At 38.4% G+C, this 23625-nt stretch overlaps 1 protein-coding gene across 2 annotated transcripts in view; it reads left to right on the plus strand.

Annotated features, from left to right (window-relative positions):
• Nucleotides 1–23625, plus strand: part of SH3KBP1 (SH3 domain containing kinase binding protein 1) — a 188282-nt gene that overhangs the window by 30906 nt on the left and 133751 nt on the right. Inside the window, exon 1 of one of the 2 annotated variants that reach the window (XM_021711224.1) lies at nt 6760–7014. The exons of the other annotated variant lie outside the window; for it this stretch is intronic. Within the exon in view, the coding sequence (XP_021566899.1) occupies nt 7003–7014 (12 nt within the window). The 5' untranslated portion in view covers nt 6760–7002. Of the gene's footprint in view, nt 1–6759; nt 7015–23625 lie in introns of those variants that run through there. 2 annotated transcript variants of the gene reach the window in all.

A 23625-nucleotide genomic window follows, 5' to 3' on the forward strand; every position in this document is an offset into this window, starting at 1 on the left:
TGTAATATCTTTGGTAAATTTGACTTATTTCAGCTAGTGTTTATTGAATGCTCACTATGTGCTCAGAACTGGGGATACAATGGTAAGGGAGACCAGATCACTGCCCTTAGGGAGCTACAGAAAAGTAAACAAGCAATAGTAATAGGTTATGGGAAATGCTATGATCAGGCTGTTTACACAGTGTTGTGCTGTAGGAACCTTTGGGCATGGCAGGAAGTAGTGAGTTGTTAGGGAGGCTAGAGAGTGTGTTCATGTGTATGTGTACCTGCTTCCTACAGGCAGTGATGTTTAGGGTGAAAACCACGGATCCAGTAGGCATTCATCAAGCAAAAGAGCATAAAGTTATTAAGGTGGAAAGGACAACATGTATCAGTGCCTTGAAGTGGCGGGGTGGGAGGTGGGAAGAGATAGCACAGATGGTATATAGAGGCTTCAGAGAGAGGTGAGGAAAGAAGCAGGGCCCAGATCATAAAGAGCTTTGTGAGACTTGTTCAGGAGTTGTACTTGATGGTGAAGGCAATGGGGAATTATCAAAGGTTTGTTGTTTTTAGCAAGAGAGAGTGACAAGATCAGATAGGTGGTTTAGAGAAAGTATTCCAACTGCAATGTGAGGAGTGAATTATGGAAGGCAAGGTGACTAAAATTCAAAAGAGAGGAGACCGAAACCTACATTGACTCTCCTGATAAATAGCTTCCCTCTCCCGTCTAGGTTGTAAACCAGTTAATTAATGTCAATGAATGGAGAATCATAATAGTATTTTTGCAGTTTTTTTTCAGTATGCATATCCAGTTGGCTCATCACTGTTTATTGAAAAGATCATCCTTTTTGCACTGTGCAGCCCCATCATATTTGTCATAATTTAAGTGGCTGTGTATAAGTGGGTTTGCTTGTGGACACTTGTTCTGCTGGTCTGTGTGTGTGTCTTTGGTCTATTCTATGCTGTCTTGATATTTGATCCTCTTCAAGATCACCAGGCTATTCTTGGTTCTTTGCATTTTTATTTACATCTTAGAATCAGCTTGTCAATCTCCCTATCATTATTATTATTATTTTTTTTAAAAAAGAAAAAGCCCTCATGGGATTTTGATGGAGATTGCATTGAATCTGTGGATACTTTCAGTGAGAATTGACACCTTTCCAATCCCTGATCATGGCATATTCCTCTATTTATGTAGATCTTATTTCATTTTGTGAAAAGTCCTCAAGCTGTACACATGATTTGTGATCTTTTTGTGCATATGTTATAATGCAATGTTATTACTGGTAAAAGCAAAGTTGGAAGATACAGATTAGTGTGAAAGGCAAATGGGCCTGCCAGCTGATTCCTAGAATTAGGCAGATTTGCCTATCCAATCTCAGTGACACTGTACTAACTTGGGCCAATGTGATATGGAAGGACATGCCCCTTGAGGAATAGCAGAGAAGGCCTACTTCCAAGAGGAGAAAAGAGAAGAGCTGAGCACACCCAGTTTATTTTTCCTAAATTCACCTATCAGATAAGCAATTTTACCCTCCCGGAGGAGTAAATAAAAGAGCAGAGATTGTATCCAATGAGTATCCATTTGAGCTTTCTTTATGTGGAAGGAAGCATCAAGGTAAGAGATGTTTTCTCTAACAGCTTAAACTATTGTTGTGGAGAGAAATGGGTGATTTGGGGAAATGTTTTGAAGGTAGAATCAAGACGTTCAGTAGTATGTAGGGGATGAAGGAGAGGAAGGACTTAGAGATGATACCTTGGACAACTGACTTAAGCAGCTGGGTGGATGGTAACACTATTTGCTGATTATAAAATACTGGCAGAAGAAGGTATTTTAGGGGGACGGTCATAGATTAGACTTACTGGATTTTGAGGTACTTGTGGGACTGTATGAAGTGGAGGCATCCAACAGGCAGATGGCTAAATAAGTCTGATGATTGAGAGAGAACTGTAATGTAGATTTTGGAGTCATCAGCCTAAAGATTGGGTTGGAAGACTGTGAACAAGAAGGTAGCCCAGACAGGACCTTATTCTCTTGAATACAGCTGGTACCTCAGCCTCCCACCTGTGGACCTTAAGGGGAATTTCCTCATCAGGCTGCTTCCCTGTGAACCCTCCTTTCTTTTTCCTGAACTCCTTCCCTTTTTATGAGTCACTCAGATTATCATACCTGAGCAACCACTTAGGGGAAGGAGTGTCAGATGTTACACACAGACAGGTAAGTTACAGATACTCGGGTGAGTCCCAGGATCTAACCTGACATGGCTTTCTATAGAATAACACTGGCTTTTTGGTGCAAGTTCATTCCATGTTCTAGCTCTCTGGGCGCTACCAGTCTTGGTCCATTTAATTATTGGGAAACACAGTCTTCTTTGCTTGGTTGGAAATGGTATTTTGAAATTTCATGGCTTGCCAGATTGATAGTTTACTCTACTGGATTTCCCACAAAGAAATCTTTGTAAAGTAGCTTCTTTACTATGGTTTTCCTGCCTTAGCTGATTTCCATTAGTGACTTATGCCATCTCTCTCGAAAGAATTTTGTTTTTCTACTGTTACTGTGTTTGTGACAGTCTCTTTTTAACTGTCATTTTGAAACTCATTTATAGCATCATAGTCACCCAAATTAATGTCTTTATGATATCAACATTGTAGCTTTCACTTGTAACAGAGAATTGGAGTTAAAATTGTATATACATGAGTCACTGATTTTTTTAATCAGCCAAATTGTAGTAAGAGAATTTTAATATTTTCATATATATCTCAGGTAGTCTTTTTATTCATTCTAGTAAAAATTAATCCAGCTTATGCTTATGTAAAATTAAAACATGTAAATATCTAAAGTGATAATATTAACTCCTTAAAAATGAGAGATCTATGTCCCTAATCCTTTGAAGACTAGAAATAAGCTCTAGGGATCTCCAGGAGTTTGTGATATATTCCTTGACTAATGAAACACAACTGGGTCAAAACCTTGTTGTGATTATCTGAGACCTAGCGTATGGAATACTCATTTTGGTTGAGTTGCTGGAAAATCCATGGTTTTTAATGAGCAGATGTTATTAAAATGCCCATTGGTTACTTGGGCTGAATTAAGTGTTTGGAATTTTCAGATTTTGGTTTTTGTCACCCCAGAGTGTCTCCTTATGTTTCCTCATCTAGAGAAAGTAATGAAGAGGGAACAGGGAAAAAGAAATAGAAGCAGTAATTCAGAATTACTCTTTGACATGGATATTGTTTACTGTTTTATATATGTTTGACATGTACTTTCTGAAACACTCAGCCTAGTGTATTTCCTAATAAATATTGAATTGCCAACAGAATGTTACCGAGAATCACATTCCCAGGAGATTTTAAAATTCTGTATTTTAAAAATTCTGTATTTAGGAGAATAGTGGTTATTAAGCAGGGAGTCCAGATAGTCCAGGTTCAAATCCCAACTCTTCCTGGCACAATGTACTTAACCACTCAGTACTTTCGATTTTTCATCTGTAAAATTAGAATAACAAGAGGACCTGCCTGATGGGGTTATTGTGAGGATTAAGTAACATGTAAAATACTTACAGAAGTGTCTGGCATATAATAATCACTTGATTAATGTTAGTTTTTATTATTATCGTCCTTCCTGTTATTAGAGCAGAAAGAGTGCCTCTAAATGACAGTGCAGTTTCCAGGATTGGTTTTTTTTTAATGGAAAATTTCAAACTCTGAGAAGTAGAATTGAATTTTGCTATAGCTATGGTAGCTGTTTGTTTCACATCACCAAGTCTTAAATGTCAACCACTAGAAAATAAGTGCCGTAATTCAGGTCCTTTTCTGTGCTAGCCACCACTATACTTACAATTCCTTGAAAATAGTTGTTTAACTGTAGTTGACCCTCAATAAATATTTATGGACTGAATGATTGAAGATAGTGTTTTGTTCTAATTCATTTGAAATTATAAAGAGAGACTCGTTCTGTTTGGAGTATGCTTGTCGTCTAGCTATAGATTCACTCTTCCATTTGTTCATTAACTGACCCATGCATTCATTCACTGAAGCCTTATTGAATGCCTTTTATGGATCAGAAGTGGTAGCTCTGGGTTTTCTATATAAATGAACCAAGGAGTGACGATCCATTTGGAAAGGGATTGGCTAGATGGCATGTTTAGATGCTGTATTTGCATAATAAGTTCAGATTTTTTACCTGGCAGGTTTTTTACATGGGCTGGAGTGGGTTTGGTATAGTTCACTGCAATGGAGTTAACACTTCCTGCTCCAAGTTACACCTTGGATCAGCTGTCCTATACAGACCTCTCAATTAATGCTTTGGATTGTCCCTACACTGAAGAGAAGTAGGTATATATAGTGAGGGGACACGGACTAGCAGAGGCATGTCCAAAACATCAGTGACAATGGAGAGGAAGGAGCTACAACTTTTCTCAAGGTCTGGAAGAACAGTGTCCCAGATCTCTTTTCCAGAAAAGTGGTATTGGAGCAAGGTGATGAGAATTGATGGTACTGGCAGTGTATGCATGGACAAGGAGAGAGCCTTGTTTTGTTGAAGGGCTGAAGACGTAGGTTGGGCTGGAGTGCAGAGGCCGTGGTGGTGGAGGAGGTGGGCAGCTGGAGGGGAGGTGGTGTCTCTTCCCACAGGGCTCTGCTAGCCCACTCACAAGCTGCCCTTCTGGGTGGGCTGGCAAGTTGGTTAGGGAGTTAAGTTGGGCAGCAGCAAGATCAGATTTGTACTTTAGAGAGATAACTGGGAAAATGCTGAGGAATGTGGACTGGAGATGGGAGAGTAAGTAGCTGGGAGACTTGCCAGCCCTAGGGCTCCGTGGTTGATGACTAATTGGCCAGGCACCAGGAACTTCTAGTAGCTCTTGGAAAGGGGCAGATGGGCCCACCTCATGCACACTCTTTAAGCTGGGCTGCCGTTGCCTGGGTTGGCAGCAGAACTGACAGAAAAGCCAAGTTTCCTTTCAAAGAAAATTCTTTTGTGTATTTTGGGAATGAAAAAGCCAGGAGTCAGCATTCTACTATCTATGTTAATAGATAGGCTAGGAAGATAGAGACAATTTTTAAAAATTAAGTTGGGAGGGCACTGTTAATTAGATGTACATGCATGTACACATGGACACATTCGTGTATAACTATAAATCACACATATTTATTTATACATATATGTTCAGCAGGCTTATCTTTCTAATTAGTTTATAAATCAACTTTTAATTTTAGAATAGCTTTATATTTGCAGAAAAGCATGACAATATAGGGTCCCCACACCCAGTTGTCTCTCTTGTTAATGTCTTACATTAATATGATAAATTTGTCATAATTAATGAGCCAATATCAACATAACATTATTATTAACTAACATCTATATTTTATCCACATTTTCTTCACTTTTATCCAATGTCCTTTTTCTGTTCCAGGATCCCATTCAGTATACCACGTTACATTTAGTTGCCCCATCTTCTTAAGCGCTTCTTGGCTGTGACAGTTTCCCAGACTTTCCTTGTTTTTAACAACCTTGGCAATTTTGAATTTTGTGAAATGTCCTTAAATAGGCATTTGTCTGAAGTTTTTCTCATGATTAGATGACGAGTTTTGGGGAGGAAGACCACAGAGGTGTAGTGCCATTCTCATCCCATCATATCAGATATAAACTGTCAAGATGACCTATCACCATAGGTGTTAACCGTGGTTACCTTGGATGAGATAGTGTTAGTCAGATTTCTCCACTGTAAAGTTATTCTTCCCCGCTCCCCATTCCATACGTAACTCTTTGGAAAAAAGGTTACTCTGCATACTGCACACTTAAGGAATGGAGAGTAATGCTCCACCTCTTTGAGGGAGAAGTATCCAAGTAAATTATTTGGAAATCTTCTGCACAGGACACAGTGCAGGAAGTTAATAAATATTAAGCAAATCATTTTAAAATTAGTTTAATTTAAAAAAATAAATATTAACCATAGTCAGCTGAAACAGGTCATCAAAGTCTAAGTATATGAGAAATGTGGTAAGATGAAGGCATTGTTGACTTGGCATCCTGGTTTGAGAAGTTTTCTGGAACTTGTAATCCTGGCTAATATGATGCTTGCTATGTGCCAGATATTTTTGTAAGCACTTTACATATATTATTTAATCTCCCACACAACCCTATAGGTTGGTGCTATTATCCCCATTTTATAGATTAAAAAACGGAGACAGACAAGGGTAAAATAAGTTGTTTAAGATCACACAGCTAGGAAGTGGCCCAAGTGGGATTTTGATCTCAAATACCCTCCTGGCTCTAGAGTTTTAAACTCTTTACTACTAAGCTCTAAATTCATTGAAGTGGTGATTAAAATGATATCCCATTTGGGGACAAAAACAAGATTGCTATTTAAACACTCCATCCCAACCTGTTAGGATATTAGGATACTCCAGATGACATGGCAGCACTCTTGCTGTAATTTTCCTAAGGGAAGTGTCTCTATAAAGCCGCAGCTGTTTTTCCTTCTTGTGTGTGTGTGTGTGTGTGTGTGTGTGTGTGTTAATAAGTAATCTTTGTGGAGTACAGCTTGTCATATTTCTTTAAAATACAGGCATTTTTATGATTGGTATATCATATACAGACCATATTTGGCATATTCCTCACTCTCTAGCTATATAAACTGTTGAAAGATAGTGGGCTTTTTATTTCCCCTCTGGCATTTTTAAACCAAAGTGGTCACTGGATCCTGCCAAATAAACACTCCCTCAGTGTGTTCCTTGTCGGAATGGTCACACCTGTGGGTCCCAGGAGGCAGCCTAGATTCTGGCAGCGACGTAGGCGAGGGAGGAAGACTTCTCGCGAAGCCACCCAAGCCATGAATCGGCCTGGGCTTCCTGAACCATAAACAAATGCAAGCTTTGTTCTCCCCATTCCTCATTTGGTCCCAAGTATGACTCAGGGTTAGGCTGGGTCCTCAGGCTCCGTGCCTTTGGCTGTTGGAAGGAAGTGGGAGGATTACAGGGTAGTTCTGGGACCTTTTCAAACTGAAGAGAGGAGGCTGACTGCAAGATGGGAGAAGAGGTATTTCTTTTTTTTGCTTTTAGAGATGTAACATCCCCTTAACTTGTATCTTATCTCTAACACTTTGTAACAAGACTTGTAGTGGGTTTACCTTGGTGGGTTAAAATGGTGTATGTGCCAACTAGGATCCCACAGAGGGGAGCTGTGGCCGTGCTAAGGAGGAACCTATGAAGTAGAAGGATTCTTTTCTAAAGTCAAATGTTATACTGGAGCTGCTTAGCTGTTTTAATCTCCCCCTCTTTGGTCAATTTGGCCATTAATTTTTACAGATGTTTCCAATTGCTCTGTGTCTTGGGTTTTCATATGCTCATACTGTAGAGAGAAATTTAGATGGGCAGTTTGCTCAAGCAGTAACTGTTACACCATGTCACAGAGATGTTTAGCAATTACAGATGTTTGTGCAGTAAACAAATCCAGCTTGCTTTTCAGGTTAGTTTAGGAAAGAAAAACATGTCCATGCAAAGTGAGCCAGCTATGGGACATTTCACTCTTGGGAGGCACGGACATTTGGAGTTTTCCTTGTGAGTGGAAAAGCTGTGAGTAGTGACTTCTGGGTGCTGTTTGAATTGTTTTTTTTATTATTATTACAGGTAAAGATATTTGGCTAATTTTGTAGTGCTGATCATTAATATCTATGCGCTCATGTATAGAGTAAAATAAAGTTACTAAATTATTTGATTTTTTAAAAGTTTGCTATTAATAGGTGGTCGTGTTTTTCTCTGTGAGTTGTTCATATTCATATTTGTCTACCTAAAAGCAGAAGTCTGTCATTTTCCAAACACAAAATTCCCTAAATAAACCGCAGGATAAGTAAGGCTTACACTGTGTCATATGTCTCCCAGATCCCTGTCTCTCACTGAAAACAAATTTTAAGGGGAGATTTGATGGGGTCTGTAAAGTATGTCGCTTTGTGTCTTTTTCTGTTGGCTTTAACTTGTATCATTTTCAAAATTACAAAAAAAGGAAAATAGCATGATGAAAGGAAACACATTGTTTTAACACATCATTTTAAGAGTAGAAGAACTTCTTGGAAGATTTTTTTTAGTGGTGTCGCTTGTCTATAAGGAGGATGGAAGCAGATATATGAGGGGAATACCGGGAGGGTTTGTCTAGAATAAAAATATATTCATCTGTAATGGCTTGAGAGGATTTTCCTAGGGAAAGATATCTTTTATTTGCTGATCTTATTGCTGGATGTCTTCATTCTGAGTCCTGATAAGTAGAAATCAGAATTAGGTATTTATATGCAAGATTAAGATGGTGACTCTTCATTGAGGAAATGAGTAAACACATGAGTGATTGTAAGGCATGAAATATGGAAAAGTCTCAGCAGCAGCAGCTCTCTCGGGAGCTTCTCTGACCCCCTTGGGCTAGAGCCTGGAGATGGGAAAGGAAAGGTAGCTTCTGGGGCCCTGATAGGTTCTGCTTGGTTCTGTGACCTCTAAGCTACTTGTACTGGTAAGTACTCCTTGAACCCTTTGCTTGCTTGTTTCTCAAAATGGAAATAGCTCTGTTACTTTTCTCATTACAAGAACTCTTTGCAATAATTATTATAATAATAAAAACTCAAAGTTGAAGAATATGAAGAAATAAATAGAAATCACCCTTAATCCTATTATCCAGGAACATAGTTAACATTTTATATGTTAACTTTTTTTCCTGAGCCTGAATATGCATGCAGTACACACGTTACTCTTCATACGATAATGAAATCATATCATATATTGCCTGTTTTAAAATACTTTAACATATTATGAGACCCTTTTCCTGTCACAGAGCCTCATGGTATCTTTAGGGTCTCCATCCATCATAGAGATGCGGCACTATTTATTGGACCATTCCTCACTGGATAACTGTTTAGGTTGTTTCTATGTTTTTTTTGTTGTTGTTTTTGTTTTTTTAATGGAGCACTTCACGAATTTGCATGTCATTCTTGCGCAGGGGCCATGCTAATCTTCTCTGTATCGTTCCGATTTTAGTATATGTGCTACTGAAGCAAGCATAGTTGTTTTCATGTTTTTAATATTAAAAACAGCATTCTTGTATATGCATCATTGTTTCTTTCCTGATTATTTCCTTAGGCTGAACTTTTAAAAGAGGAATTTCCAGGTTAAAGTCTGACTTAATTCTGGTTAGTTTTGTTTTAATGAAAATAACCCAAGTATATGGAAAAAAATTTCCAACAGAACAAAAGTTAAAACTTTCTCAGGCCTACACACTCAGCTTTACTTCCTGGTGGAAATCCCCATAAAAGCTTTCTGTGTCCCTTGTAGAAATGTAAACTTGCTCTTTATTGTGGTAAAATATGCATAACATGAAATCTACTGGACATTTTTAAGTGTCCAGTTCAGTGACATTAATATTACATTCACATGGTTGTACGACCATCGTCCCTGTCTCCAGAACTTTTTCTTGCAAAAGTGAAACTCCATACCCACTAAACAATAACCCTTCACCCCCTGACAGCCACCATTCTACTTTCTGTCTCTATTAATTTGATTAGGTATTTCATATATGTGGAATCATACATTTGTCCTTTGGTAACTGGTTTATTTCACTTAGCATAATGTCTTCAAAGTTCCTCCATGTTGTAGCGTGTGTCAAGTTTCCTCCTTTTCAAGGCTGAATAACATTTCACTGTATGACTATAACACAATTTGTTTATCCACTCATCTATTGATGGTCATTTGGGTTGTTTCCACCTTTTGGATATTGTGAATGATGGTATGGTTTTGAGGAACTGCCATATCGTTTTTCACAGTGGCTGCATTGTTTTACATTCCCATCAGCAATGCACAAGGGTTCTGGTTTCTCTACATCCTTACCAGCATTTTTTATTTTCTGTTTTTTTTTTTTAATAGTAGGTGTCCCATTGGGTGTGAAGTAGTATCCCATCGCAGTTAGAGTTGGTGTTTAATGTGTGTTTTCATTGCCTGTCACTGGAGGCGGGGAAGAGGATATTGTTCTTCTCATCTTGAAATGATGAATGGGGGAAAAGTCTTCTGAGAATTGCCATTGGCTAGCTGACCAGTCATCACACAATCCCAAGAGACTACAAATTGCTTAAAGGAAAAATTAGGTCCCCTTGTACCCACAGCCCTGAAGGACAAAAAAAAAAAAAAAAGAGTGCCCAGGAAGTTGTTTGGTTTCAGAGGTCTAATAGTGACCAGAACTGCTGCTTTCCACATAGCCTAGCCTACCCAGTTACTTGAATCAAAGTATATATAGTCAAAGGTTTTTTGGAGAGTGAATTCAAGAACAGTTCTTTTGAAAAAAAATGAACTTCTCCTTTGTGCTATTGTTACTTCTAAGTGATGATTCATCTTACGTAGTGAGGAAAGCCAATTTTATGATTGTTTTTTTCTCCTTCTACTCTGAAATTCCTTGGGAGTAGGAAATGAAAGTCCTTCCTTATACAAATTATTTGCTGAATTGTTTATTTAATTTAATTGTTATTCTTTAATGTGGTGAATTGAAGTCTCTGTAAGAATTTGAGGCCCTTTTTTGTTCTTTACTTATATTATTAATAATATTTATATCCTGGAGTTTGCAGATACTTTTGTTAACTGAAATGGAAGGCTTTAAAAATGTCTGAGTAGCCATTAAAATGATCGTGTCTTTGTGCTTAGTTTGTCTTTTCTCTCTGATACTCTCACTAGTTGTAAAATGATATTCTAGCCAACTGAATTTCAGTGGGATGGAATGCATTTAATGCTATATAAAAACTGGCAACTTTAAAATAGGCTATCTAGCTTACTTTGACTACATGGTAGTATGTCTTTCCTTACATTTAAATAATTTAGATCACAGAGATCAGTCAGCCACTTGTTTTGTACTTTTCTGGGGCATTGGAGGTCATTTAAAAGAATGACAGCCTTATTCTCAACTCAGACTCTTAATGTTGGAGACCAGATCCCACATAAATGTATATATACCCATAAATGCTCTAGAAACACAAGCACCATAAGCTCTACTTACACCTCTAATAGATATTTCTCTTTTTCTCTCACCTGGGGCTATAAAATGAACGCTTCACAAAATAAAACTGTGCTGGAATTGCCTTTAAAAGGCACTTCTTTATCAAAAGGCCATCCTCAAGCCATGTCACAAATGGCCTGTGATTCAGAAGTGTCACCTCAATTAAACTTATCCTTGAACTTTTAGGAATCAAATAAGCAAGGCTTGGAAAAGTGAAGTCAGAAAGTTGAGGCCTATATCACTTCGAAGATGTATTTCTGGATTGCTCAATTAGAATGAGGAAGTTAGAAGTGGTAAAGATGGATTTACTACTTCATTTTCTTTTCCTTCTTTCACTTGTTAAGCATTTTCACTCACCAGTGACTTTAATATGTTTTGCTCCATTTGTTTTGGTAGCATCTGCTCAGTCTGTTCTTTTCATTTTGACTTCTTAGTTGGGGTTCTTATTTTCTCTCTCCTCTAGAAGCAGCTTTTTGAAACTTCTTGGGTACCTTTTCTAGATTAACAAAGTTTATAACAGGTGAAATAATGATGTAAAAAGTGTCAAGATTTTAGGGCCTAGAGTACCTCAAATTTGTCCTCCTGGAATAGTGCTTAGCACTGTCTAGTCACCATGTTGGGAAGGCTAGATGCCTTGAATATCTTATGCTTCATTTAATATTTAATTTATTTTGCTTCAAATCCCACTGCCCCCTCTATGTCAGGCTTTGTTAGAAGCAGAGAAAGTAGGCTTATAGTGCTGTTGTTTTTCAATTCAGAAGAGGCTGAAAGGTTATAAAGCTGATAATTATGCCCACACATGGATATAACATACCTAACCAATGCGTATCTTATTATTGACTTGCAATATAGAGGTGAGCAGAATGTCATTAATAGGCAATTTTACTGTGCTTTCCAGTGAGTGGTTATAGGATCTATGACATTTTGGCCCAGTTTTTGTATTCAGTGCTCAAGAGTTCAAACAACTCCAGGTTTTTCTGATCTTTGTTTTAGGTCACTAGACAGGAAGGAGAAAAGCAGTCTAGGTAAGAGATGAAAAGTGATCTTGAGAAAATTAATGAGAGGCCAAAAAAGATACAGCTGGGTCAGGGAGGGATTACTAAGTTTCCAAGTAATAAAAATGGTTCGATGGGACCATAGAACAGTATGTTTATGTGTAGCTCAACTCTATATCAAATGAAAATTCTAATGTGGGTTGATCATCTTGTCATGAATTTAAATGACTAGAAAGAGGTAGAGGTATCTATCCTAAGAGATGATGACACAAGGCAGTGAAGATGGTCAAGAAACTAGAAGTCAGGAGAAACAGTGGTCATTGCAGCAAAGAGAGACAACTAGACAGAATTATGTAGGGTTTGACTGTGAACTGTTCTTTGGTCCCACTGGTGACTAAAAAAGGGAGCCCAGTTTAACTTGAGGCATGGTGATCGGGTCAGGAATAAGGGAGATATATTCAATACTGAGGGTTGAGAAACTCATTGTTCTATGGGGGCAAGGATATGGAAATCTTTTGCTGAGAGTCCCTGTAAATTTGAGTAGATAACTATCTGTAACCCATCTGTCTGAAATAGATAAAATCTAATATCTCAGGAGTAGAGAATGGGTTATCAACTCCAGAAGTACCATTCCTGGTCTCTGTATTTCTTTGTCACAATTTTCCTTGAATCTGTATTTTATTTTCCCTGTGCAGAGCCTATAGCAGGTCTTTGTGGAAGGCACAAAGAGAAATTGCTTCTCTCAGGGACTTACAAGTGGAGAACATTCAAATGAATGTGCCCCTCTGTAAGAGAAAAGGACAAGGAATTTCTCAAGACCAGAAAATATATCAGTTGGAATTTTTTCCTGCGTATATTATCTTTTCCTACTCTCCCTAAAAAACCAAAAATATTCCTTAAAAAAAAAAAAAGATAACCACAAGAAGTGCCATTTAAGAAAGCACATAATTAAAATAGGTGATAACATGTTTTGTTTTGTTTCTTAAATGAGAGTTTTCTTCCTCTATATTGTGTGTGCTTTGGTGCCTTTGTGTATGTTACAGAGAAAGGAGAAAAGAATGGGGAGACATTTTAGTGCAGGAAAGTGAGTACACGCAAAATGAGTAATGAAAGACTTGCCATTTGTTTAGATGGTGAGGATCTAATTTGCCTAACACACAGGCATCTTAAAGAGAATCTACAGCATTAAGAGAACCCTTTTCTTCCTCCCAAGGCTTGTTATTAAACTGAAGTTGGAATGAATGACAGAATGAATGAATATGAATGACAGCCAAGTACTGACTATATTGAACTTTTGCTTCACCAGACCAGAAATTATTCTACAAAAAGGTTCCTCTTAAAAGTACACTTATTCAATCTATCCCCACCCCAAACTTGAGTACCATTTAAAAAACCAGTTTTGATTTTTTAAAAGTTGGCAAAATCAAAGTATGTTCATGTTAAGTGGAGATGTTTATCAGGTAGCTGGGAAATGGAAATATCTGTAAAATCTGTGTAATTTAAAAATTATGATATATTTAAGTAAATCGTTCTAAGAGTGGCAGAGAAAAAAATGAAACCTCAAAATTTGGGGAGTCATTTCCATCACGCTTTGTTTTTTTCTCCCATTTAAGATATTGATAATTACTTCTATTTATGTTTTAAAAGATTTTTACTTGTGAAGAACTGCTAGAAAACTGAGAACAATTAAGCCATGGACCCTATACAAATAGCTCACACTCCTTAAATCAATACTTTTTCAAGTACTGAGAAATGAGGAACCTTTGATCACACATGAAAAATACTTACAAAGTGAAGTTATTAACTCTTTTTTAGTTCTTTTCAGATGTATGAATAAGGAATTCGCAGGTTCAATTAAAAGAGGAGAAAACATGTTTTTGACTTTGAAAACATTTGATCAAATGTCTCAATAATTTATTTGCAACAGCTTTAATTGGAAATTACATTATCTACTTAGTCATTGAAGATATGAACTGTGAAAAACTATAAGTAAAGGGTGACGATAAATGGCAGAGAATGTTCTATATGGGTGGTGTCTTGCGAACTACCATCATGACTCATTTTACATCTGATGTTCTTAACATCCTTACTAATGACTTGGAAAAGGAAACATAATGACACATGAATGAAAGCTGCCTGTGATTTCTAGTTAGGAGGTGTTGTATATCAAATCAGAACTTGTGGAAAGACATCAATAATATGGAGGGGTACAACATCATTTTTAGCTACATTAGTGTACTTTTTTTCTGTTTATAAAAGTAATAAACTGGTTCATAGAAACACTGAAAGTAAAAAATAAAAATAAAGAAAGAAAAAAGCACTGATAATTGAATCACCCGGGTCAACCAGTTAACATTTTTAAAATATTTACTTTCAGTCCTTTTGCCATAGATTTTTAACTGGTTGAGATCATGCCACACACGTAATTTTTTTCCACAAACATAATTTTGTATCTTTTCCACTATATAAAATTCCCCATGTCATTACAAACGTTTTGCAAACATCTCTTTAAAAGGCTGTGTTTACCGCTCAATTTTAAAGCTTTGAATACATAGGGGCTTGGATCTGGAAAAACTGGAATTTGGTGCTTGCATTGGTTCCCATCAATATTATGTTTAAATCTTCCACAGTATAACTGAGAACACAACACTTTCTTTACAACATAAAAATAACATAGGAAAGCAGTTTGGGCTTGTGGACTGTATGGTGGTAGGCATTCCACAAAGGCTTGTTGAATTTTATGTATTCTGTATAGGATCTGGACAGGATTCCAGTTCTCCCTTTCTCACTAATCTTGAAAGACGTCTTTAAGAGAAGCCTTTGGCAGGAGGCCTAGCCACTTCCAGGTAGAAGACTATGAATTCAGCTTTTCACGTCTGAGTATCTGTCAGTAATTTTTTTAGTGGCTTTAGAAATCTGTACCACATGAGTTGATGGTCTCCTTTGGCCTCTGTTTCTTAACTGCCTGGGGAGGACTATCTGTTTGGCCTAGCGATTTAGGATTTCTTCCTCCATTATTGAATGGGTGCCAAACTTTAGAAAAGATGGCGTAGGGTAATTTTCTGTGGTGGTGTGTTTGCTCCTGAGTATCAAAAGTCTCAATAAAAGGCTTTCTGTTCTCTGACAACAGGCCGTTTTTCCCAGACACACGCCTTGTTGTTTTTCCATCGTTAACAGTAGATAGCAGTTTGGATGCAGCCAGAAGCAGTTGGCATGGGCCCATACTTGAGGGGCTCCTGGGGTTGTCTTCTGGCTATTCATTCTAGGTGCTACCTTAACTGGAGTTTTCTTGTCCCCAGAGCTCTTGGTTGTTCTGTCTGCTTTTTCCTCCTGGGCAATGACTATATGGTGATAGCTGTTGCTTTTCTTCCCTTCTCGTTTTTCAGAGTCATTGCTTTCCTCTGATCATGTCTCTGCTGTGTGACTCTCTTGTAAAAGTTGTTTTGTGCACTCTAGTTCCCAAGCAAAGGAGTGGGGCAGTTAACTTGCTATTTTAAAAAGCTGCTGTAATCAAAAGTCATTTTCTGTAACTAGAATTCATAAAGAGGCATTAAGATGATTGATTTTTTTTTATGTAGTAAAATTCAATACCAGCAATAATAGCTGAGCACTTTACATACATTTTTCCATTTAATCCTCCTAGAAAGTCTATGAGGTACATATTATTGTGACCATTTTAGAAGAGAAAACTGAGGTACAGAGAGGTTAAGTAGCTGGTCCAAGATCACATAGCTGTTAAGTTTGTGCTCTTTGAGATGATTCCTGCTTCAAACTAATTCACTTTTTTTTTTTTGAGTTAGAGTCTCACTCCATCACCCAGGCTGGAGTGCAGTGGTGTACTCATGGCCACCGCAGCCTTAATCTGCTGGGCTCAGGCAATCCTTCCACCTCAGCCTTCCAAGTAGCTGGAACTATAGGCATGTGCTACCATGCCTGGCTAATTTTTTGATTTATTGTAGAGATGAGCTCTCACCAAGTTGCCCAGGCTGTTCTCAAACCCATGGGCTCAGGCAATCCCCTCACCTTGGCCTCCCAAAGTGCTGGGATTACAGACTTGATTACCGCCCCAGCCAACTAATTCACTCTTACCATTAGACGCTGAAGGGGGTGGGGCTCAAGTTTATTAATTCTATTATCTATATTCCTAGCACACAGATAATTCATTGTACATAGTCCCTTCTCCATAAATCTGAGTATTTTGTGATGGATGTTGAGTTTCTTGTTGACTGAAGTAAATTAGGAGTATTTAGCACCTCCAATGTGCAAGGCACAAACTCCACTCCAGTGCTTATAGTCCAGTCAATTCAAGAGACACATAGAAAAGTAGCCATAGGCTGGGCAGGGTGGCTCAAGCCTGTAATCCCAGAACATTGGGAGGCCGAGGAGAGAGGATTGCCTGACCCTGCAGGTTCGAGACCAGCCTGGGCAACTTGGTGAGACCTTGTCACTATAATAAATCAAAATATTAGCCAGGCGTGGTAGCACGTGCCTGTAATTCCAGCTACGTGGAAGTCTGAGGTGGAAGAATCACCAGAGTCCAGTAGGTCGACGGTGGGGTGGCCATGAGCGTGCCACTGCACTCCAGCCTGGACAATGGAGTGAGACTCCAACTCAAAAAGAAAGAAGGAAGGAAGGAAGGAAGGAAGGAAGGAAGGAAGGAAGGAAGGAAGGAAGGAAGGAAGGAAGGAAGGAAGAAAAGTAGCTATAAATACAAGGTGGGGGGTGATGAGTGCTGTTCTAGATTCAAAACAAGTTCAGTAGGAACATGGTGGAGGTGAGAGAGAATTCCAACAGTTGGCATCTAGGATATTTTTATGGAAGGCATACAATATTGATTTACCCCTTATTGTTGAATAAGTAGACTAAGTAGTAATTGGAGTGCCCCAAGCCATCCTTCTAAGTATTCCACTATACATCTAGAAGATGTAGCAAGTGTGTACTTGACCTCTGGCTATATTTAAGGAGGTCCATTTTGTATAAATATGTGACTTGAACTCACTCTTTTTTATAAAAACAAATTATAAAAAGTAATTATCACTGAGCCTTCTTAAGTAACTTTGGGTATAATTTTCTCTGCCTTTCTTCTGTAAAATACAGGAGCCCAGATGATGAAAGAATAAGTGTTATTCTTTGGAAACCTGTAGAGCAGATGATGAAAATAAATAATGAGTCCTGCAATATTAAAGCCCAAACTATTTAATGTTAGCCAGATTTCGAGATTGTCTTTATGGAAGCAGTAGGTTATCTTTTGTAGCAGTGGAAGGAATGTTTCATTTCAGATAAGACTGAGATGGATTAATACAACACTCATCTCTGAGATGGAAAGCTTCTGGGAAAAGATGATTTGTTTTCTAACTTGCCTTATTAGATACTGACTATACCCCTGCTTATTTTGTGGTTGAAAATTAAATATCAGAATATCAGAGCCTCATAAGCTTTGTTTTTCCATTCTAGTCAGCATTCCTAGCCAGAGAGAAACTTTCAGGGAAAGAGGAGTATGTGGCAAAATATACATAACATAAAATCTACCATCTTAACTATTTTGTGCAGCCCTGTGTCTTTAAGTACATTTATATTGTTTTGCAACCTTCACCACCATTCATCTCCAGAACATTTTTTATCTTGGTAAATTGAAACTCTCTACTCATGAAGCATTAAGGCCCTATTCCTTCCTACCCCCCAGCCCCTGGCGACTACCATTCTACTTTCTGTCTCTGTAAATTCAACTATTCCTGGTACCTCAGGCAAGTGAAATCATACAGTACCTATCTTTTTGTGACTGGATTATTTTCCTATAATATCTTCTGGGTTCATTCATGGTATAGCATGTGCCAGAATTTCCTTCCTTTTTAAGGCTGAATAATATTCCATTGTATGGCCCGAGTCTTTTAAGTAGCAGTTTTATTTGAAAACAAAACAACAAAACACCATTGCAAATATTTACTTCTTTCCTGATTGAAGCTATTTTGTTTCCCTTCCCTGCTCTGAAAGACTGAAAATCTTCTCTGGAAATTGCTTCTGGGGAAAGAAATTCTCATTTTTGCCTTCAACTCAAGACATTTTTAGAGACATATTTGAATCAACTGTTTACTTTAAATTTGTCAGATTAGAAAGATGCTTTTTTTATGTGTGTCAAGAGCTTCTCATGTGTCTATGTTTAAAAAATGTCTGACTTTTCAAATGGTAGATTGATTGGTGTTTTAACTGTTCAAATGCTCACACTAAAACACTTCAACACCAGCATCAGACCAACATTCACTGTGATGCTTCCCATTAAGATAGATTCTCCATGATGCTTTCCTGAGCCACTGTATCTATCTCTTTGACCCTGTGATCAGAACCTGAACTTAATGTTGTTCTTTGCACATAATTGGCACTCAGTAACTATGTGACATGTATATGTGTAGTCTTGGGAGCATAACAGAATTGGGAGTTTTCCTGCCATAATTAAAACCAATTCACCATCACCAATTTATCCCTGTGGTGACTATGAACTTTGGATAGGTAGACAGTTTAAATATTTCTTTTTCTTTTCTTTTTTTTTTTTTGAAATGGAGTTTCATTTCATTGCCCAGGCTGGAGTGCACACTCACGGCTAACCCAGCGTCGACCTTCTGGGCTCCAGTAATCCTTCCACCTCGGCCTTCCAAGTAGCCAGAACTACAGGTGCACGCTATCATGCCCTGCTAATTTTTTGATTTATTGTAGAGATGAGGTCTCGCCAAGGTGCCCAGGCTGTACTGGAACCTGAGGGTTCAGAAAATCCCCTCACCTTGGCCTCCCAAAGTGCTGGGATTGCAGACTTGAGCCACCACGCCTGGTCCAGTTTAAATATTTCTTTAAAAAAAATTATTTGTGTATTATAGAGATGTGGGGTACAATTCAGGGTTATGTATACAAACATTTATCATGCAGGTACCCTTGTTGATGAGGTATGCCCCTCCTTCCCCTAGCAGTTTCCCTCAACTGCCAGTCCCACCCCCCTCCCCTGACAGTTTTCCACTACTGCCAGTTGCTTTCTTTCATAGCATTATAATTGTTCAAGGTCACCTTATGAGTGAGAATATATGGAATTCAGTTCTTTGTTTTTGTGATAAATCACTGAGTATGATAGACTCCAAATTTGCTGCAAAGTCCATATATTTGTCCTTTTTTATGGCTGCATAATGTTCCGTTGTGTGTATGTACCACATTTTTTTTATCCAGTCCAGCTTCGATGGGCAACATGGTTGGTTCCATGTTTTTGCTATTGTGAATAGAGCTGTAGCAAACATACGTGTGTAGGTATCTTTTTCGTAGAATAATTTGAGTTCCTCCGTATATTCCCAATAGGGGAATTGCTGGGTCATATGGAAGGTCAATTTCTAGTTCTTTCAGAAATCACCACACTGTCTTCCAAAGAGGTTGCACTAGTTTGCATTCCCACCAGTAGTGCAGAGGCATTCCTTTTTCTCCACATCCTTGCCAGCATCTTCTGTTGTTTGTTTTATTAATGATGGCCATTCTTTAAATATTTCTTAAACCTCTTCTATATCCTTAATTTCACTGCCTTCCTTGGATTATTGTGTCAGCCTCCCAATTGTCCTTTCCCTTCTTCATTCCTCCCAATACCGCCAGTTCCTCCATCTTAAAGTCACAAATTTGATTTTGTCACACCTCTGCTTAATTTTCATGACTACTGGTTGCCTTTAAGATAAAGCACAAACTGTAACATTAACCATAAGTTACCTTGCTAGCTAGCCTCCAGGCCACAGCAGCTCTCCCTGCACTCCCCCCACTGCAAACCCCCTGATACTCTAATCCTATGCTTGGAAGCCCCCATTCCCTGTACACATTCCTACCCTGCTTCCTGTATTTCTTCAGCTAGAATATCCTTTCCACCACATTCTGCTTGGCAAATTATTACTCATCCTTTAGAATTTAACACAAACCACATCATTGCCATGAGACTTATTTCCCCATGTTGGTTTGTTAATGGCTCCTTTTTTTTCTCTTCTACACACACCTTTATTATGGTTTTTAACCCTATGCAGTGTGATGCCCTTTGAATGAGTCTGTCTCTACTGCTAAATTTTGAACCCATTAAAGGGGTAGGACTCTGCTCATCTCATCTTTGTTGATGCAGCATTCAGCATAGATTGAGGCTCACAGGTCATTATAAAAAAGAATGCTAAGTGAATACAGGAAAGAGTGGTTGAATCAAACCTTCATTTTAGAGGTATAAAGGAAAACTGAAGAAAATGTGGCTTTGCCCTCAAGTATCCCTTACATGTAAAAATATCACAAACAAGTGTGGGATGCAGGTCAGTGAAAACATTGCTGAAAGCTTCTACTTTTAGCTGGCTGGACCTTAATTACATTTTAAAGGTGAGATGGGATTCAAATATAGTTGGGGAGGAGGTGCCATCCCCAGGTAAAAGGAACAGCCTGCACTATGACATGATTGAATCAATAAAAATATTTTTAATCTGGAAAGAATCTTTGTATGTGAATTGAATTTATATGGCTGCTTGATAGGAAAATGAGGACTTGGTCCACATGTGTACACGCATGTTTCATGATAAAGTACCGGATGAATAAAACACCAACTGGCCTTGTGAAACGCATTCCTGTCATATCCTTTTTCTCTTTATATCCCCCTTACCCACCCTTTTAAATTCTCAAAATACATCTAAAAGGAAGACATTGTTAATCAAAAGATGAAAAAAAAATCCTCTAGTGGAAGAAATGTTTACGATTTCCTTTTATCTGTCCTAACAGCGGAAAATAGTCTTTTAAAGCATAATGGCGAATTGTGTTTTGCCAAAGTGGTGTATGAAATGGAAATTTACTTTGGCTTATTCATCCTCTGTGAATAAGATGATCCTACAACAAAATATCATGCAGGCTCTTCTCTTGGGAACAGTGAGGGTAAAACATAAACAGTGTTTTCTTATACTGTCAAACATTTAGAGAGCTGCCTTCTCTGATTTTAATATTGTCTAACTGTATATTCTGCACTTCACTGAGCACTTAAGTAGGTTTTGATTCCATCTTTGACACGGCATTTCCCCAGCACAAGTAGAAGCCCCTACTAAACCTTCAGAAAGTTATTTTGCTTTGTCAAAGATACAATCCTATCCCTCCTGTGACCTTGTCATAAGGTTCTTTCCAGTGTTTTAGGATGTGATTTCTAGAGGTGTTCAAAAAGTGAACAAATGGACTAATTAGTCAGATTTTAGCAAAAGGTAAACTATATAATAAATGATAGAATTTGGCTCAAATTCTACTGTTATACACAAATACATGCATGTCCCTCTGTATGTAATATACAAATATAAAACAGACTTCATGTATATGTATTCAGTAGAATGATAGATACCAAAGTTTTAATTGGACAGATTAAAAGAATAAACCCTGGAAGACCTGATAGAAGAATTTAAGCTAGGACTTGGGTGTTTTATATTCACAGGAAGTTTCCTATTAGTCTTGAGAGTTCAAGAGTAAGATAAGAGTTGTTGGGAGACATAGCAAGTTGCAGCAATTAGAAGTAAACCCTGGAATTTCTTCTGGACTTTGGGAATTTACATTAACATTAACAGCCATTAAGAAGAATGCTTTCATGTGGGTATAGTAAGAGGTGAGGTAGAAGATGATTAAAAGTTGAGTCTTATGGGAGATCAAATGAAGCAATTTGAATCTGAGAGATAAGATACTTGTCTAGAAGACTATTGAAATAGTTCCTGTGATGGTAACAAGGCTGTAGGCTGGGATCAAATGGGAAGGGGATGAATCTGATAGCATGGTCTTGATGTTGTGTTGGATATGGAAAGGCATGATAAGAGGGTAATCAAGGGTGAGTTTCAAGTTGTGATTCCAGGAGACAGAGGATGGGTGAGATAATTTAGTGAAGGGATGGTAATGATGTTCATTCAACTATTCCACAGACTATTCATTCTTGTAATGTGCTAGTGTGTGTCACATTTCTTTTTTCTTTTTTCTTTTTTTTAGAAAGCAGGATTTATTAAGAGGACAGAAAAGCTCCCATAGTGAGAGGGGACCCGAGGAGGTTGCCCAAATGTCACATTTCAAACTTATCTGTGGTCAGATAAGTTTGAAATATACTGAAATAAAGTTAAGGATAAAGTTAAAGAGTAACTACAGGACTTCTCAGAGCTTTTAGTGTGCTATGATGAATGAGTTAGACTGAGTATTCAGTGTTTCTTAGATTTCCCAGATTATGGTTATAGATGTTTTGGTGATTGGTTGGTTGGTTGGTAGAGCACCGTGTGTGTGTGTCAGGGGGAACATACTTTGGAAAATGATTTCAGGACAAGAAAATGGTGTGTGTGTGTGTGTGTGTGTGTGTGTGTGTGTGTGTGTGGTGTATGCATACCTGAGAGATAACAAACCATCGAAGTAAGAGTCTTTTGATCATAATAGACATGGTACTTGAGAGAATATGGGAGAACAGGCTAGTATAAGTATTTGAAAGTCAGGCAGAAAAATATCTACCAGAAACGTAACTGAGTTTGACTTCTTCTTTATGGCAACCTATAATTAATTAATAGGAGGCAGGAAGTATGTGTGTGGCAGGAGTGGGGGCAAGAGGAGGTAAGGAAAGGGCAACAGAGGCCCAGGAAGACATCCTGGACAATGTGCTATCACCAGTAAACAGGTGAGAAAGAGCTGATCATGACAGTGATTGAGAAACGGTGGGACTCTAAGAGGCATAGAGGCCCTCTGGTTTGTCACGGAGAGGACTTGTTCCCTCTTTGTACCTGTCGTGGCTGGGTGCTGATGGTAGGGCGAAGGGTGGCAGATGTTATCCCGATACTCCCTGCTCCACTCAGCAAACACTTAAGTACCTCTCACTTTGTGAGACAAGAGAACAATGAACATCTAGGTCCTGCACTCAAGCAGGGCACTATTTCTGAAGAGAAAGGGCAAGAAAGGTAGTTAAACTGCTAAGTGTGTCATCCTTGACAACTTCTAAAGCAGCTAGAAGTCTGATGAAGTCTCTAACTGTGATTGGACAAGGAGGTTTAATATCATTTGAAGCCAGGCTCGGTGGCTCAGCCTGTAATCCCGCGCCTTTGGGAGGCCGAGGTGAGTGGATTGCCTGAGCCCGTGGATTCGAGACCCGCCTGGGCAGCGAGACCTCATCTCTACAATAAAAAAAAAAAAAAAAAAAATCAGCCGGGCGTGGTAGCGCATGTCTGTAATTCTGGCTACTCGGAAGGCTGAGGCGGAAGGATCGCCGGAGCCCAGCAGGTCAAGGCTACGATGGCCGGGAGCGGCCACTGCACTCCAGTTTGGGCAACAGAGTGAGACTCCGACTCAAAAAAAAAAAATCATTTGAATTCTCTCTAATTTTTCAAGACAACCAGAGAAATAAACATGATATGAATAGCTCTAAGTCTTAAGCCTAATTTTCTTTTTCCTTATAGCCAAATTTAAAAATAAACTGGGAAGCATGCCTCTTTGGAGAAATTAGAATTGACATACCAGTGTGGGAGGCATTTCAAAGGTAAACCTTGTCTCTGGAATTGGGACTACAAATGTAGTTTTTATCTTTTACTGGACGCTGCATTTTATATTATTTTATTTTTTTTGAGTTGGAGTCTCACTCTGTCACCCAGACTGGAGTGCAGTGGCC

This window comes from Carlito syrichta, unplaced genomic scaffold (assembly GCF_000164805.1).
Source record: "Carlito syrichta isolate Samal-C Ts95f unplaced genomic scaffold, Tarsius_syrichta-2.0.1 Scaffold301942, whole genome shotgun sequence".
Taxonomy (NCBI): Eukaryota; Metazoa; Chordata; class Mammalia; order Primates; family Tarsiidae; genus Carlito; species Carlito syrichta.